General features: G+C 36.3%; 1 protein-coding gene across 7 annotated transcripts in view; it reads right to left on the reverse strand.

The window, feature by feature from the left end:
- CEP128 (centrosomal protein 128) overlaps positions 1 to 18,487 on the reverse strand; it is a 667,241-nt gene that overhangs the window by 84,341 nt on the left and 564,413 nt on the right. For 4 of the 7 annotated variants that reach the window (XM_077123220.1, XM_077123226.1, XM_077123219.1 and 1 more), the window contains one exon: positions 4,100 to 4,189. The exons of 2 other annotated variants lie outside the window; for them this stretch is intronic. In XM_077123220.1, coding sequence (XP_076979335.1) covers positions 4,100 to 4,189 — 90 coding nt within the window. Of the gene's footprint in view, positions 1 to 4,098; positions 4,190 to 18,487 lie in introns of all 7 variants that reach the window. One more of the 7 variants, XM_077123223.1, reaches the window with a different exon arrangement.

An 18,487-nucleotide genomic window follows, 5' to 3' on the forward strand; every position in this document is an offset into this window, starting at 1 on the left:
ATCTTAGGTGGCTTTAACAAATCAATCATTCTTTTGTTTGTAGCAATGGACTTTGGAGAATGTAATGAAAACTTGACCTTCTCTTGAACAAAATGTACCTTACACATAAAAGACATATAAGTTTGCATATACTTTTAGGGGACGTACAGACTCTCTGAAGGCCACCTATAAATAAAAACATCTGAAATTAGATGTAAAAAATATTATGCAGCCAAATTTCTTCATTAAACCAACTCTATCATATCTCTTTTATGAAATATTGATAAATACCACTAACAAGGAAAGAAACAATTATGACTATAAGAAAACAGGGTAGAAATAAAAATATGAACCATTAAGCAGAGGTGGAGGTTAAACAAAAATCAAAGGAGAAATTTCATTCAAATATTTTTAAAGAAGTAAATTCTTGAGGGAAAAACATTTGCTTTGTTTTCTGTAATCTCATAGTCCTTCTCCTGCTATTCTTTTGTTCTACCTAAGGAGGGGAAAGTTCAGAAACACCTAAAATGGCAACAAATAATTATTTTAATGCTTACTCTTAAAGATGGCACAGGGAGTCACTAAATTGTCATTGAATTACAATGGAGAATTCCAATGACTGTTCTTATCAATAAGTGAATAGCATACTTTCCAAGTAAAAATAATGCTACTAGACAACATGCTTTAATTTATTCTTGACTTGACAGATCAAGTAGGAAGAGTCACAGTTTGGGGGAAGGCCTACAACATAAGTCCTACAAAAAGATGTATTTTAACTTTTTATCATGAGGTTAGTAACTTGCCTTCAGCTGCATATACTCATTTGCTACTCGATCACAATAGGGTCTACATTAGAATCTAAGAATGAACCAATGAAAATTCATTAGCATCGCTTGAGATGGGCAAATATTTGTAGGGTGAGTTAGGAAATGAATGCTAAATGGATTGCTGATTGCTGAATCCTTGATCATTAGGAATTTATTTGAATCAGTTGAGTAAATCAATTAGTCACATAGATACACCCATCTTAAGAGATGAACTATAAGGCTTTATAGGGCTAAATAACCATGGTTCTTCGCCTCTGGTAAGTGGGATTGAACAGCCTAGTGACTTCATTTCATCACAATAATGCAGCAATTCCAAGAATGCTTTAAATATATCCATTAGCATATGAAAAAGTACAATACTGGCATACACATATAACAAGAGTCTCTATCCCTTCTAAGTCTAAGAAGCTTTCAGGGTAGTACAGAGCAATTCTAGAAACTCGCTTGGTACTGAAGGACTGATAGGATAGGATAGGATAGGACAATCTTCAAGAAAACACATCAGCTTTCTAAAAGCACAAAGCTCTCTTTTAGAGGAAATCACACGGCTTTACCCTAAGAGATCACTGCATGAAGTTCTTCCTGTCAATGTTAACTCTGTTTAATCAACAGTCACATTTTGACTGTTACTTTCTACAAGTACGATATAGAAGGAAATGCAAATATGTACTCTAGACATTTTCCACATGACAGTCCATTAGATTTAAGAGATTGCCAATCATTTTTTGATAAATAAATGAGCTAGAAATAATTTCAAATGTATTTTTTTTTCAAGCTTCAAGATAGTTTCAAAAAAAGAAAGAAAAGGAAAAGGTCTTGATTAATCATCACTAAAAGGACAGCATTTCATATCATAATTTAAAATAAATTAAAACAAATAAAGGGATTTTAAAAACCCCACAAACAACCTCAGTTTGCAATACTAAAAAAAAGTTTTAAAATATAGAATAAAATAAGTTGGCTTTGAATATATCAAATGTGTCAATGATGTATACGTACATCTTCATGGTATCTATGAAGAGTCAGGCAAAGTTTAGCTATACTTAAGAAAAACTTTAGGATGGATGGTATAAGAGAGAAGCTTGCAATGGCTTCCCAATCATTGTTTGATTTAGCCACCTTTAGGTTCTTGTATTCAATCTTTAACTCATTTCACTTATAGGCTTTTTTGAAAGCACCTACCTCAGGGCTCCAATAACAAAACAGAAATATTGAAAAGAAAACGAGGGCAAGATATCAAGGTTGTGTATAAAAAGTTATCAATAAAAAAACAAAACAAAACAAAACCATTTTGTCTTTTCAAGAAAAGTCAGTTTAAAGGGGTATATCCTCTCCTAGCATAGAGGAGAATACCCAGTAATATTCTATTGCCTGTTTTTCACTCCAGGTGTGGTAAATCCCTGATAGAACCAAAACAGAAACTATCACAGGATTTAAGAACAGACTCAGAGCAAGTGATCTACATTTCTGAACTGTTGTCTCATTAACTGCCATTGGCATGATAGAGACTTGAGTGCAGTCTACTGCTCTCTGTAGCTTTCTTCTGTTGTATGCTCAGGCTCCTGTTTGGGTTTGCAGTTTTTTGTTTATGAGCCCATTACTGACAATTATACTTCAGTTTGGCACTGCTTAGGAAGGGCTGTGATGGACTTACACTGAAGTGGGAAGTATGGGGCGGTGATGCAAGTAGAGTGGAGGGAGGAGATGAACAGAAAGATATGGAAATAAATTGTTAGTTTATTTCAACAAACTTCAGATTGGGAAATGCAGCCTGAGAGGCTAGGTAAGACTGCTGCTTAAAGTTCCCATAAACTCTTTCAGATAGCTGTATGAAACAAGTATCAAAAACTCTACCCTTCATATTACAGATCACAAAGGAACACAATGATATTTCATTTTTCTCCTTTAAAATGAAGAAAAGACACTTAAAATTTCTTCCTTTAAATTACAAATGCCATGTGGTACATAGGTGTGTGCCTATAAGATATAATCACAAACAAAATGAAGGGCAAAAGACACGTAATTATCTTGATCCTGAAACTGTCCAATTCCACAGTAGAAACTGCAGGTAACAGGTAGCAAAGGTATTTGTTCAGGAAATGGCATCTGGGCTGGGGAACAATTAAAGATTATTTGCAGATTCAGTAAAGGTTATGATGGTGGTTAGGGGCAAGGCAAATGAAAACCTATGTAATTTCAAAGATTGATGGTCTCCCAAAAGAGATGTCTAGAGAGCAGCAGGAACAGAAACCAGCACTTTTTTTTTCTGAGGATTTATATGCTAAAAAAAAAAAAAGTAATTTTTCCAGTTGTGAGGTTGTCATGTATCAGCAGAATATGCTCTGAACTATGTAAATCATGATACAATGGTAATTGTGGCATAATTTATGAACAGCTTTGTATCATGCAGAACTTGCTGATAACAATAGGGATGCTTTCATTTTCAGGTATACAAAAGGGTGTATATCTGACTGTCACTAAACATAGCTGGTCTAATGAGACTCCTGAGGCTGACATCTCCTTTGTTTTCCTCAAGAGAATACAACTGCTGGTCTTCTGGGGTACTAATGTTCACAAGGAAACCCATAGAACCCATCAAATCCATCTTCTCAAGCTCCTTCCTCTGAATATTTGAATTACAGCACTTGATTATTGACTATCATGCATGTCACACAGTTGAGTCATTAAACCGCACAAGAAAATAATCCACCTTGGAAATTAAATCACTTACCTTTGAGCAATTCCAACAGTCTACATCCTAATTTACATCAAAGCTATTTACTCAATATTTTTCAGGAACCAAACCACAAGCACCATTATATTAGAGACTCTTTCTCACCTCTTTCCCAAATTCCTTTTATATGCTTCTGAGTACAGTTACCTCCCACCACTCTATATTAAAGAGAGAATCACTGATAAGGATAATAAAAACAGTAGCATATAGTTTTAGATAATATATTTGGTGGACATGAATTAGGTTCCCCCTTCCTAATTCAGCTTTAGACTAAAATGATTATTAACCTCTATTTCTTAATACAAAAAGTGCAGGTAAGAAGGGAAAGGTGGTTAAAGGATTTTAAACCAACTTCAGATAATCAGTACTTCAATAATTAATGGTATACTGTTTTTATCTACAAAAACTAAAGGGGAAAAAGCTAATAACTTAGTTGTGGGTTGCATTCCTGGGGAGGATACCTGAAGGCTGACTTATCCTCAATGATCTAAACAAAGCAGATATATTTTGACTATTCAGTTCCAAATATCCTAAATATCCTACCTAGGAAATACTTAACTGCTTTTTCTTCAAATTGAGCTTCACTCTGAATGTTCACTGCAGTCTCTCTAGCATCTTCCCAAGGTGGAATTCTAAACAGTAGCTTTGGCTGTTTTAGAGATTCGAGTACAAGAAAAAAGTTGAAAGGTCTATTATCATAAAGAAAGTGGAAAGCACTATAGATAGTAATAGCTGTACAAAATAACACCAATAGTACTATAATAATTACAGACATATTTCTAAAGTTCTGTATATAATGACATATTTTAATAAAAGTTCTCCCTAAACAATTCCTTTTCCAACTATAGTAACAAATTTAAGAGAAATTACTTGAAATTTAAAGCATTTTACTCTTTCAGGATTATAAATAAGGACTAGTTATTGAATTAAAAAATCTCCTCAGTTGCCTTGTTTTCAAAATCATTGATGGAAGTAACTGATCCTAAATTCTAAAGTATATGAAAGGAAGGAAGAAGCAAGCTGAGAGCTTGTTAATGAACTAATAGACACACCCCAGCAGTTTTAGCTGGTAATGAAAGCTACTCTTGGTACTAGCAATTTTACCTGGAGTAAAACAGAACTGATAGCATGAATTTGTGAGTCCCCGAGGGTCTGACAATTCAAAATTATACTTAAATACTTGAAATTTTACCAACAGGAATTTATTTTTTTGTGGGAGAACTCAAAATATTTATTCTTTGACTCATCTTTTAAAACTCAGTCATTCCTGAGATAACCATTAAACTAGTTCATTCTAAGGTGGAGATCAGCAAAGTAGAGGAGCAGGCCAAATCCCACTTGCTGCCTGTTTTTATATGGCCCACAAGCCAATGATGGTTTTTATATATATATATTTTTTTAAGGACTTTAATGCAGCTATAATATGTTAATGACTTTAAAAAATATGACAGTAATAAATTAACAGAGAGAAACAATGAGAAAGAACTAGCTAGGAATTTTTTTTTTTCCTTTTTTTTTTTTTATTAATTAAAAAAAGAATTAACAAAACAATTAGAAATCATTCCAATCTACATGTACAATCAGTAATTCTTAATAACATCACATAGTTGCATATTCATCATTTCTTAGTACATTTGCATCAATTTAGAAAAAGAAATAAAAAGACAACAGAATAAGAATTAAAACAATAATAGAAAGAAAAAAAAAAACAAAAAAAACAAAAACAAAAAACCTATACCTCACATGCAGCTTCATTCAGTGTTTTAACATAATTGCATTACAATTGGGTAGTATTGTGCTGTCCATTTCTTAGTTTTTATATCCAGTCCCGTTGTACAGTCTGTATCCCTTCATCTCCAATTATCCCTTCTCTTTTTTTTTTTTTTTAATTAACGGAAAAAAAGAAATTAACCCAACATTTAGAGATCATACCATTCTACACATGCAATCATTAATTCTTAACATCATCACATAGATGCATGATCATCATTTCTTAGTACATTTGCATTGGTTTAGAAGAACTAGCAACATAACCGAAAAAGATATAGAATGTTAATATAGAGAAAAAAATAAAAGTAATAATAGTAAAATCAAAACAAAACAAAACAAAACAAAACAAAAACCTATAGCTCAGATGCAGCTTCATTCAGTGTTTTAACATGATTACTTTACAATTAGGTATTATTGTGCTGTCCATTTTTGAGTTTTTGTATCTAGTCCTGTTGCACAGTCTGTATCCCTTCAGCTTCAATTACCCATTGTCTTACCCTGTTTCTAACTCCTGCTGAACTCTGTTACCAATGACATATTTCAAGTTTATTCTCGAATGTCCGTTCACATCAGTGGGACCATACAGTATTTGTCCTTTAGTTTTTGGCTGGATTCACTCAGCATAATATTCTCTAGGTCCATCCATGTTATTACATGGTTCATAAGTTTATCTTGTCTTAAAGCTGCATAATATTCCATCGTATGTATATACCACAGTTTGTTTAGCCACTCTTCTGTTGATGGAGATTTTGGCTGTTTCCATCTCTTTGCAATTGTAAATAACGCTGCTATAAACATTGGTGTGCAAATGTCCGTTTGTGTCTTTGCCCTTAAGTCCTTTGAGTAGATACCTAGCAATGGTATTGCTGGGTCGTATGGCAATTCTATATTCAGCTTTTTGAGGAACCGCCAAACTGCCTTCCACAGTGGTTGCACCCTTTGACATTCCCACCAACAGTGGATAAGTGTGCCTCTTTCTCCGCATCCTCTCCAGCACTTGTCATTTTCTGTTTTGTTGATAATGGCCATTCTGGTGGGTGTGAGATGATATCTCATTGTGGTTTTGATTTGCATTTCTCTAATGGCCAGGGACATTGAGCATCTCTTCATGTGCCTCTTGGCCATCCGTATTTCCTCTTCTGAGAGGTGTCTGTTCAAGTCTTTTTCCCATTTTGTAATTGGGTTGGCTGTCTTTTTGTTGTTGAGATGAACAATCTCTTTATAAATTCTGGATACTAGACCTTTATCTGATATATCATTTCCAAATATTGTCTCCCATTGTGAAGGCTGTCTTTCTACTTTCTTGATGAAGTTCTTTGATGCACAAAAGTGTTTAATTTTGAGGAGTTCCCATTTATTTATTTCCTTCTTCAGTGCTCTTGTTTTAGGTTTAAGGTCCATAAAACCGCCTCCAGTTGTAAGATCCATAAGATATCTCCCAACATTTTCCTCTAACTGTTTTATGGTCTTAGACCTAATGTTTAGATCTTTGATCCATTTTGAGTTAACTTTTGTATAGGGTGTGAGAGATGGGTCTTCTTTCATTCTTTTGCATATGGATATCCAGTTCTCTAGGCACCATTTATTGAAGAGACTGCTCTGTCCCAGGTGAGTTGGCTTGACTGCCTTATCAAAGATCAAATGTCCATAGATGAGAGGGTCTATATCTGAGCACTCTATTCGATTCCATTGGTCGATATATCTATCTTTATGCCAATACCATGCTGTTTTGACCACTGTGGCTTCATAATATGCCTTAAAGTCAGGCAGCGCGAGACCTCCAGCTTCGTTTTTTTTCCTCAAGATGTTTTTAGCAATTCGGGGCACCCTGCCCTTCCAGATAAATTTGCTTATTGGTTTTTCTATTTCTGAAAAATAAGTTGTTGGGATTTTGATTGGTATTGCATTGAATCTGTAAATCAATTTAGGTAGGATTGACATCTTAACTATATTTAGTCTTCCAATCCATGAACATGGTATGCCCTTCCATCTATTTAGGTCTTCTGTGATTTCTTTTAGCAGTTTTTTGTAGTTTTCTTTATATAGGTTTTTCGTCTCTTTAGTTAAATTTATTCCTAGGTATTTTATTCTTTTAGTTGCAATTGTAAATGGGATTCGTTTCTTGATTTCCCCCTCAGCTTGTTCCTTACTAGTGTATAGAAATGCTACAGATTTTTGAATGTTGATCTTGTAACCTGCTACTTTGCTGTACTCATTTATTAGCTCTAGTAGTTTTGTTGTGGATTTTTCCGGGTTTTCGACGTATAGTATCATATCGTCTGCAAACAGTGATAGTTTTACTTCTTCCTTTCCAATTTTGATGCCTTGTATTTCTTTTTCTTGTCTAATTGCTCTGGCTAGAACCTCCAACACAATGTTGAATAATAGTGGTGATAGTGGACATCCTTGTCTTGTTCCTGATCTTAGGGGGAAAGTTTTCAATTTTTCCCCATTGAGGATGATATTAGCTGTGGGTTTTTCATATATTCCCTCTATCATTTTAAGGAAGTTCCCTTGTATTCCTATCTTTTGAAGTGTTTTCAACAGGAAAGGATGTTGAATCTTGTCGAATGCCTTCTCTGCATCAATTGAGATGATCATGTGATTTTTCTGCTTTGATTTGTTGATATGGTGTATTACATTAATTGATTTTCTTATGTTGAACCATCCTTGCATACCTGGGATGAATCCTACTTGGTCATGATGTATAATTCTTTTAATGTGTTGTTGGATACGATTTGCTAGAATTTTATTGAGGATTTTTGCATCTGTATTCATTAGAGAGATTGGTCTGTAGTTTTCTTTTTTTGTAATATCTTTGCCTGGTTTTGGTATGAGGGTGATGTTGGCTTCATAGAATGAATTAGGTAGTTTTCCCTCCACTTCAATTTTTTTGAAGAGTTTGAAGAGAATTGGTACTAATTCTTTCTGGAACGTTTGGTAGAATTCACATGTGAAGCCATCTGGTCCTGGACTTTTCTTTTTAGGAAGCTTTTGAATGACTAATTCAATTTCTTTACTTGTGATTGGTTTGTTGAGGTCATCTATGTCTTCTTGAGTCAAAGTTGGTTGTTCACGTCTTTCCAGGAACCCGTCCATTTCCTCTAAATTGTTGTATTTATTAGCGTAAAGTTGTTCATAGTATCCTGTTATTACCTCCTTTATTTCTGTGAGGTCAGTAGTTATGTCTCCTCTTCCATTTCTGATCTTATTTATTTGCATCCTCTCTCTTCTTCTTTTTGTCAATCTTGCTAAGGGCCCATCAATCTTATTGATTTTCTCATAGAACCAACTTCTGGCCTTATTGATTTTCTCTATTGTTTTCATGTTTTCAATTTCATTTATTTGTGCTCTAATCTTTGTTATTTCTTTCCTTTTGCTTGCTTTGGGGTTAGCTTGCTGTTCTTTCTCCAGTTCTTCCAAATGGATAGTTAATTCCTGAATTTTTGCCTTTTCTTCTTTTCTGATATAGGCATTTAGAGCAATAAATTTCCCTCTTAGCACTGCCTTTGCTGCGTCCCATAAGTTTTGATATGTTGTGTTTTCATTTTCATTCGCCTCGAGGTATTTGCTAATTTCTCTTGCAATTTCTTCTTTGACCCAGTCGTTGTTTAGGAGTGTGTTGTTGAGCCTCCACGTATTTGTGAATTTTCTGGCACTCTGCCTATTATTGATTTCCAACATCATTCCTTTATGGTCCGAGAAAGTGTTGTGTAAGATTTCAATCTTTTTAAATTTGTTAAGACTTGCTTTGTGACCCAGCATATGGTCTATCTTTGAGAATGATCCATGAGCACTTGAGAAAAAGGTGTATCCTGCTGTTGTGGGATGTAATGTCCTATAAATGTCTATTAAGTCTAGTTCATTTATAGTAATATTCAGATTCTCTATTTCTTTGTTGATCCTCTGTCTAGATGTTCTGTCCCTTGATGAGAGTGGTGAGTTGAAGTCTCCAACTATTATGGTATATGAGTCTATTTCCCTTTTCAGTGTTTGCAGTATATTCCTCACGTATTTTGGGGCATTCTGATTCGGTGCGTAAATATTTATGATTGTTATGTCTTCTTGTTTAATTGTTCCTTTTATTAGTATATAGTGTCCTTCTTTGTCTCTTTTAACTGTTTTGCATTTGAAGTCTAATTTGTTGGATATTAGTATAGCCACTCCTGCTCTTTTCTGGTTGTTATTTGCATGAAATATCTTTTCCCAACCTTTCACTTTCAACCTATGTTTGTCTTTGGGTCTAAGATGTGTTTCCTGTAGACAGCATATCGAAGGATCCTGTTTTTTAATCCATTCTGCCAATCTATGTCTTTTGATTGGGGAATTCAGTCCATTGACATTTAGTGTTATTACTGTTTGGATAATATTTTCCTCTGCCATTTTGCCTTTTGTATTATATATATCATATCTGACTTTCCTTCTTTCTACACTCTTTTCCATATCTCTCTCTTCTGTCTTTTTGTATCTGACTCTAGTGCTCCCTTTAGTATTTCTTGCAGAGCTGGTCTCTTGGTCACAAATTCTTTCAGTGACTTTTTGTCTGAGAATGTTTTAATTTCTCCCTCATTTTTGAAGGATAATTTTGCTGGATATAGGAGTCTTGGTTGGCAGTTTTTCTCTTTTAGTAATTTAAATATATCATCCCACTCTCTTCTAGCCTCCATGGTTTCTGCTGAGAAATCTACACATAGTCTTATTGGGTTTCCCTTGTATGTGATGGATTGTTTTTCTCTTGCTGCTTTCAAGATCCTCTCTTTCTCTTTGACCTCTGACATTCTAACTAGTAAGTGTCTTGGAGAACGCCTATTTGGGTCTAATCTCTTTGGGGTGCGCTGCACTTCTTGGATCTGTAATTTTAGGTCTTTCATAAGAGTTGGGAAATTTTCAGTGATAATTTCTTCCATTAGTTTTTCTCCTCCTTTTCCCTTCTCTTCTCCTTCTGGGACACCCACAACACGTATATTTGTGCGGTTCATATTGTCCTTGAGTTCCCTGATACCCTGTTCAAATTTTTCCATTCTTTTCCCTATAGTTTCTGTTTCTTTTTGGAATTCAGATGTTCCATCCTCCAAATCACTAATTCTATCTTCTGTCTCTTTAAATCTATCATTGTAGCTATCCATTATTTTTTCTATGTTTGCTACTTTATCCTTCACTTCCATAAGTTCTGCGATTTGTTTTTTCAGTTTTTCTATTTCTTCTTTATGTTCAGCCCATGTCCTCTTCATGTCCTCCCTCAATTTATCGATTTCATTTTTGAAGAGGTTTTCCATTTCTGTTCGTATATTCAGCATTAGTTGTCTCAGCTCTTGTGTCTCATTTGAGCTATTGGTTTGTTCCTTTGACTGAGCCATATTCTCAATCTTTTGAGCGTGGACAGTTATCTTCTGCTGCTGGCGTCTGGGTATTTATTCAGATTTCTCTTGGTGTTGGACCCAGCAAGGTTGTAATATTTTTCTGTGAAATCTCTGGGTTCTGTTTTTCTTATCCTGCCCAGCAGGTGGCGCCCGTGGCACACGTCTGTCTGCGGGTCCCACCAGTAAAAGGTGCTGTGGGACCTTAAACTTTGGAAAACTCTCGCCGTCCTGGGGGTTCGCTAGCCGAAGCAGCTTGAGCCGGCCCGGGGTCCGAACGCAGGGAGGGTGTCCGAACGCAGGGAGGGTTGCTGGTCGCCGCAGCCAGGGAAAGAGCCCGTCCGAATTTCCTAGTCGGCCCTGGGCAACACGCGTGGCGGGAGGGCGCCAGCGGCAGCGGCCCGCCCGAGAGAGTGCACGTTCCCCGGGAGTCACGGGGTCACCGTTCTCCGCGGCCTGGGGGTTTCCGATCCAATTCTCTCAGTTGGTCCGGGGGCCGCGCGTGGTGTGGGCGCCAGTCGCCTTGGTTTCAGGGGACCACCTCTCCAATTCTCCCAGCCGGCCCGGGAAGGGGGAAGGGAGTAACTCCGGCCGCTTGCCACCCCGCCCGGCAAGGCCCGCGCGCCTCGGCGATCTCACCCGAGCTGCCTCTCTCAGCCAGCCAGCCGTTCCAGGATGGGGTACGCTGTCCCCTTTATCTCTGTTGTGGCCCTGGGCGCCTTCTGCATCGTTTCTACTCCCCCAGTAGGTGTCCTGGAGAAGAAACTAAGATCCGCGCGTCTTACTAAGCCGCCATCTTCCAGGAAGTCCTTTATATATTTTAATTGGTTGAAAATATCAAAGCAAGAATAATATTTTATGACATGTAAAACTCATATGAAATTCAAATTTCAGCACCATAATAAATAAAGTTTAATTGGAAGACAGTTCTGCTTTTTGTTTCTATATTGTGCATGACTGCTTTTGTTGTTCTAATAGCAGAGTTGATTAGTTGCAAGAGAGCACGTGGCATGACCTGCAAAGCCAAAGATATTTAGATGCTGACCCTTTACAGGAAGTTTGGCAACCCCTGTCCTGAGGTGTTGGTTTCCTATTAGAATTACTTCCTGCCTCATAGAGGTGATCCTGCAGCAAACCCTGTAGATTTCTAGAAGGAGGGGATAAGGTAAAACACACACACTGCCCAAAGACCTAGAAAAAGAATAGGAACTAAACAGGTTTACCCAAGGTTAAAACAAAATTTAAGAGTTGTATGTATACTAGTACATGTATCCAGAATGTAAAGTATCCCTCAGGCTGTATAAGTATCTTCCTTTTTTCCTTATCTTGATTGTTCCTTCTTTCCTTCTGGTATCTTTCCTTGCTTCCTTGCTCCTCCATTCCTCTCTCCCTTCCATTAACTTATTCATTTAATTAATTCATCCATTCATTTGCTCATGTTTATTCAGCCAGACACTATGTTGGACACTGGGGACACAACTATCAACAAGGAAGATAAAATCTCTCTGCCTTTGTGGAGCTCACATTCCAGAGGAGAAAATAAAAAAAAGTCCAGGTATTGTGATTGGGGGTGGTAGAGGTTTACTTTAGATAGGTTGGTCAAGTTAAGTCCCCAAAGGCAGAGGACATTTGAGCTGAAACTGGAAGAAAGGATGAAAATGAGGCAGACATTGAAAGACTTAAGGAAAAAGTACTACAGAGAGGAAGAGTAAAGGCCCTGGGATTACAACGAGTTTCCTTCAATTCAGGAGCAAAAGGGTCAATGGTATGGCTGCTAATGAAAACAACCCTTCAATTTACCAGTATCATAAAAATTAACATCATTTAGTGAAAGGTTATTAAGCACCAAAATCTGTTTTGGATACTTTCCACATATGTTGTCATAAAATGCTCACAAAAATTCCTAATTGGAAGGATATTATTAATTTTATTCATTTAATGTCAGTGAAACAGACTCAAAGACATTAAATGTGTTGAAGTCCACATCATGATTAAAGGGGTGAGACTTGATCTAGAATTCAGGTCTGCCTGACTCAAAGGAGTCTACACTCACTCTCAAAAATAAATTAAAGTTAACTTTAAAACATTTATATATCTATCTATCTATCTATCTATCTATCTATCTATCTATCTATCTATCTATCTATATATATATATATATATATATATATTCTGTTTCCAGCTCTACAAACGGAGCTAGTGGAAACATATGCTGACCATATAGTTTTTGAGAAAATGGGCAATAATTGCTTTTTCATTACAATCAGGGCTTTTTTGTGCATGTGTGTGTTTGTGTGTGTGTGGTGGACAATGGGAAGGATGTGCTGGAAAACTTTTCTGGAGTCTCTTTCTCAAAATTACACATGCCAAAATAACATTCCAGAACATCACTTTTAACAGATGAAATACAGTCCAATAAAATTTAATGTTCAAATAAAAAATGTTATTTGTACACATTATGTATATATTTCACTATATAATAAAAGGTATTGTACTTTTGCCATATGCTTTTCTTAGTAGTTGCAACTCCTTCCTACTTTTGGGTTCTAAGTCAGGTCAGCTGAAGCACATACAGTCAATATCACTGGAGAAATATCAGGAGAAAGGCTACAGAAAAAGCAAAAATCTACACTTAATTAGCTTGTGATATTGCTTAGCTAAATGCCCCTTCTATTTTTCTCGTCCCTCCTGTTCTTCTGAATCTGGACTATAGAGGTTTGGGTTCATCCTTGAGCCCATAAATTGGCCTTTACTTCCCCCACACCTCCTCCCATTTCATCCCTGACAAATTTATTAGTTCTTTACTAACAGTGAAATGAGAACTAGAGACTTCAACTACCACCAGAATATAGTAAAGATATGGAGTCACTTGTGGGCAATACTTTTCTAGTTTTTTTTCTAAGCAATTATAGAAATACTGTTAAGAAACTAACAGGCATTAAATGTTATTTATTAACATGCTAATAAGTCTTCACATTTTTAAAACTAAAGATTAAACTTCCAACAAATTAAATTTAGAACACTGAGTTCTAAAGACATGTTCTTCAGAATCAATTTTTTAAAACAAAATAATCACTGATTATGATAAAAAGACAAAAATATAAGAGTAGCTGCTGATTAGCCATTTTTGCAGTTGAGTTTTATCACTTTTTACACGATTTAAACAGTATGGGAAGGTTTTCAGTGTTGCCTTTAATTTTGCCAGAATATTTTGAACTTGGTTTAAAACTGAAATTGAAGAACTCCAAAGAGAGCTTTAATAATGACTTTCTTCCACTTGTTTATTTAAAACCTGATGAATAAGCAAAAGAAAAGGTGCAGAATGGAAAAAGAAAAATGATCCCTTCTTCTTCTTAGAAGTATGCAATATTTCTGGATTGTGCACAATTTTACACCACCTAGGAATTAAAATCTTCCTCACATACATGCCAGTAGCCAAATATAAGTTTTCACTGTCTCAGTTGCCATGTGAATGCAAACTTAGTCTATGGGTTCATAAGTTGTATTAAAATTATAGAGAACCAAAAAGAAGTTTCACTAATATTAAGTTCCCAGTAATGCCTGACTTATTTAATGGTTTCTCTACAATTTATCTAGGTTTTTAGAGTTTTTTTTCTTTTTTGAATTGGTAGGGGTCAGCTTAATATGTTTGCTAATGACTGAATTCACCATTCTCCTAGACAAAAATGGAAGAACCGTAATTAAAAAATAAAAATTCCAGGAAGCAAAACAAAGTGTGGGATTTCTGTTCTCCATAAGTTTGTGAGATATTTACGTATGGTGGTATAGAAGCCAGGCTGATTCAAATTCAAGTACTAGTCCTATCACTTACTGGCTGAACAGACTATAAGCTTTAACTTCTTTATCTTAAAATTAGAATCAGATTAGTTCTACATTTAGGAATCCCACAGGCTGTAATGAATAAATAACATTATATATTTAGAAGTCTTAACACAGTGTGTGATACAAGGAATTTCTTGGTCATTCTGAATTCTTAATAACAATTGCTTGTAATTAATGTTATTTATAACAAGCCAAAGGATGATTTTTCCTTCTTTGATTCACAGACTGCCACCTTTTGGAGCTGGTTTAGCACAATCTTGACAGGGGCTAACAAGTACTAAATAAGTATTTGTTAATAGACTGGAAGATAATCCTAGTGAATTTTCAAGATAACAGGCTGGGGAAATCCTCAGCAGTGTTTCTTTATATTCTGGAAAATCAGCACAAGATTAGGAAGGGAAATACTCCTAGAAGTGAAAGCCACAGTTTCTTTCAATGATGTCGATGTCCTATTAGTACTTACAACCTTAGAGATTTGCTTTATGAACCACTGGAAATTTGTTTCAGCTGGAAATGTATTATTGCTGAGCATCTGTTTCCAAATCTATTGTACACTGTAGTCATTACTGAGAACAATGTTTTTCACAACTATCTTCATTACCAGGGGATGGAGGAGAAAATAGAGAAACGTGGTTATTTGCCTAAAGTTTGAGGCATATGTAGGGATGAGATTTGAGTAAAATAAGCAGATATTTATTTTAGAGAAGTCTTGAAGTGATCATGTAAATTCTGGAACCCAAATGAAATTTCCTCAAATTCTAAGGTGACAGCTGACTATGGAGACAGGGTAAAAATTCCCAGATAATGTCATGACTGTGAAACATCATAATGTGCTGAGATGGTTCTTCATTTTTCACAAGAAAACTAAGCCACTATTTATTTCAGACAGAATATTCATGAAACCCCAAGCTTGGACTTTGACAGCAGCATCAAGGGATGTTTTCTGGAAGAAAACATGAAGTCATGAAGTCACTTTTCATGAAGTCACTGCCAAAGGGATGGTATATGAACATACACAAAATAATCTTCCCCCTAGTTATGGGAACAATCTCCAAAATCTGTAAAACAACCGGGCTCATTTTCACTATCAAGTGTTTTATTTAACTTTCTGCTACATGGTAAAATTTGGGCTTTTGAGAGCTTACACTGGAAAGAGAGTGCATTTTTTAAAATTCTTCCAAACAATAAATGGCATGCTTCTTTTTTTTTCTTTTTTGAGACTTCACAGTACTCAAGATGACTATTGAATCCTAAAGATTACTTGTATTTTCATCCTGCTGGATAAACAGAACAAGTCATATTTTTATATTTATTTTATTCTCAAGAGAAAATGACCTTGTATGGTGAGTGAATAAAACTGTTTTGGAAAAAAAAAGAAAAAGAAAATGACCTAGTTAATCAACTTCCATACTTTCAGATACAATACTACAAATCAAGGTATTCTATTTTCAAGTTTTATTCTGTCATAAATTTGGAATTAAAATTAAGTTGCAAATTTCAGGTAAAGCAGGGTGATAAAATTTAATGATCACTAAAATTTCAAGTGAAATCTATTTTACTATACTTGATTCCTTGCTCTCCTGAGTCCTCTTGATGTAGTAAATTGAATGTGCAAATCTAATTGGCTGAGACCCTGCTTGACTCTAATACAGACTGCTAATGTTTTATTGCTATTGAGACCTCATACCAAATTTAAGGCTTGGAAGCCTCTTCACCTTTTGTGAAAACAGAGATTTTAATGAGCCATTAAGTTCCCTAGCCCAGAAGTGGCAAAATGTTGGCCAACCCCCCATGTTGACTAATCATCCATGTTGTTTTGTTTATGCTATTGTTTAGAAGTTTAGAACTTTAAAAAAAAAATTCATATCTATTAAGTACCACAAGAAGAAATGGAGATACATAGTGATTTGCCTAAGGCCTAAGAAATGCAACTTGGGAAGAATAAGTAGATATGCATTACATTTTGACTTCTAGAATTATAGAAGTTCCATTATATATCCCATGAGAAATCTTATAGATGAACAGGATACTACATTACTTTCTAGTTCAATAAAGCCTTAAATAGTCCCTCCAAATTTATCAATTTATTCAAATTGGGAGCTTAATATTGCCCAAGCAAGTTAAAATTTCTGGGGAAATTTAAGAATTGCTTCTAATAATCTTTCAATTCTTTTGGAGATCCTGTTTTAGGGTCAAACTTCCCAGTTTACTCTCATTCCTCTTTCTAAAGTAACTCAGGGCCTCTTAGCTGGCCTACCCTGCCTTTCTAATCCATAATCTCTCTAAGATCCCCCCCAAAAAGAACTTAAAAAATACAGGGTATAGGCATTCTACATTCTGGCAGAAATGATTGGCAACAAAACCATAGAAATAATACAGTAGGTATTAATCCTTCAGTGCCTACGAGTCACGTAACTATCCCTCATGGGGAAACAGCTTTTGATTCTCTGGAGTAATTAATCCCCATTTCACCAGAAAACTGCAAAGGAATGCCCTGGAGTAATTGGCTTGAAAGATACTTCTAATTCTTTTCATGTCCCACCCCCACCACTCCTCTTTTCTTCCAGACCTGTAACTAGACTAAAGTTCTAACAGGTCCCAAAAGGTGAGGTGCAATGTGTCACCCATGAGCTGGATTATACTCTAAAAGAACTACACGAGTTTTACAATTTATATTGACAGTAATCAGAGGAATATTTGTTGGAATGGATATTAAGGTTGTGAGATAATAGTGGAAGGAATATAAAGCTGGATCAGGCTGTATGGGACACCAGGTTACACTGAGACCTGAGTTGTCTGTCACAAGATGGGTGTTGTCTGATCCATCAACCCATAAAATAGGGTGTGCACCACAGCACTCATCATAAAATGGAAATGGTATATATGAGATAGGGCCAGAGCAGGTTCTGAAAGCATAGGTAAGTTACATGAGGAAGTAGCTCAAATGCCCATGTTCCCTACTTCTGCCACATTACCTTCTCTTTCCCAGCCTATGGCTAAGGCCTCTTGGGGAGATCCTTAGAGTAAACTGATTGAGGAAGAGAAAACTTCGGCCTGGTTTACAGATGGTTCTGCATGATATACAGGTGACACCCGAAATTGGACAGCTGCAAAACTGCAGCCCCTTACCAGGATGTCCCTGAAGGACAGTGGTGAGGGCAAATCCTCTCACTGGGTAGAACTTCAAGCAGTGCATATTGTTGTTCATTTTGCTTGGAAGGAGAACTTGGAAGGAGGTACATTCATATACTGACTCATGGGCAGTTGCTAATGGTTTTGCTGGATGGTCAGGGGCTTGGAAGGAGCATGATTGGAAAATTGGTGTCAAAGAGGTCTGGGGAAGAGGTATGTGGATAGACCTTTCAGAGTGGGCAAAAAACTTGAAGATATTTATATACCATGTGAATGTGCACCAGAGGAAGCAGAGGAAGATTTTAATAAGCAAGTGAATAAGATAACTTGTTCTGTGGACATCAGTCAGCCTCTTTCTCCAGCAACTCCTGTCATTGCCCAATGGGCTCATGAACAAAGTGGTCATGGTGGTAGGGATGGAGGATATGCATGGGCTCAGCAACATGGACTCACCAAGGCTGACTTGGCTACAGCAACTACTGAGTGCCCAATCTTTTAGCAATAAAGACCCACATTCAGCCCCCAGTATGCCTCCATTCCTCAAGGTGATCAGCCTGCTACTTGGTGGCAGATTGATTATATTGGACCATTTCCATCACGGAAAGGGCAGTAATTTGTTCTAACTGGAATAGACACATATTCTAGACATGGGTTTGCCTTCCCTGCATTCAATGCTTCAGCCAAAACTACCATCTGTGGACTTATGGATTTTCTTATCCACCATCATGGTATTCCACACAGCATTGCTTCCGATCAAGGAACCCACTTCCCAGCAAATGAAGTGCAGGAATTGGCACATGCTCATGGAATTCTCTGTTCTTACCCTGTTCCCCATCATCCAGAGG

The sequence above is a fragment of the Tamandua tetradactyla genome, chromosome 12 (genome assembly GCF_023851605.1).
Source record: "Tamandua tetradactyla isolate mTamTet1 chromosome 12, mTamTet1.pri, whole genome shotgun sequence".
Classification (NCBI taxonomy): Eukaryota; Metazoa; Chordata; class Mammalia; order Pilosa; family Myrmecophagidae; genus Tamandua; species Tamandua tetradactyla.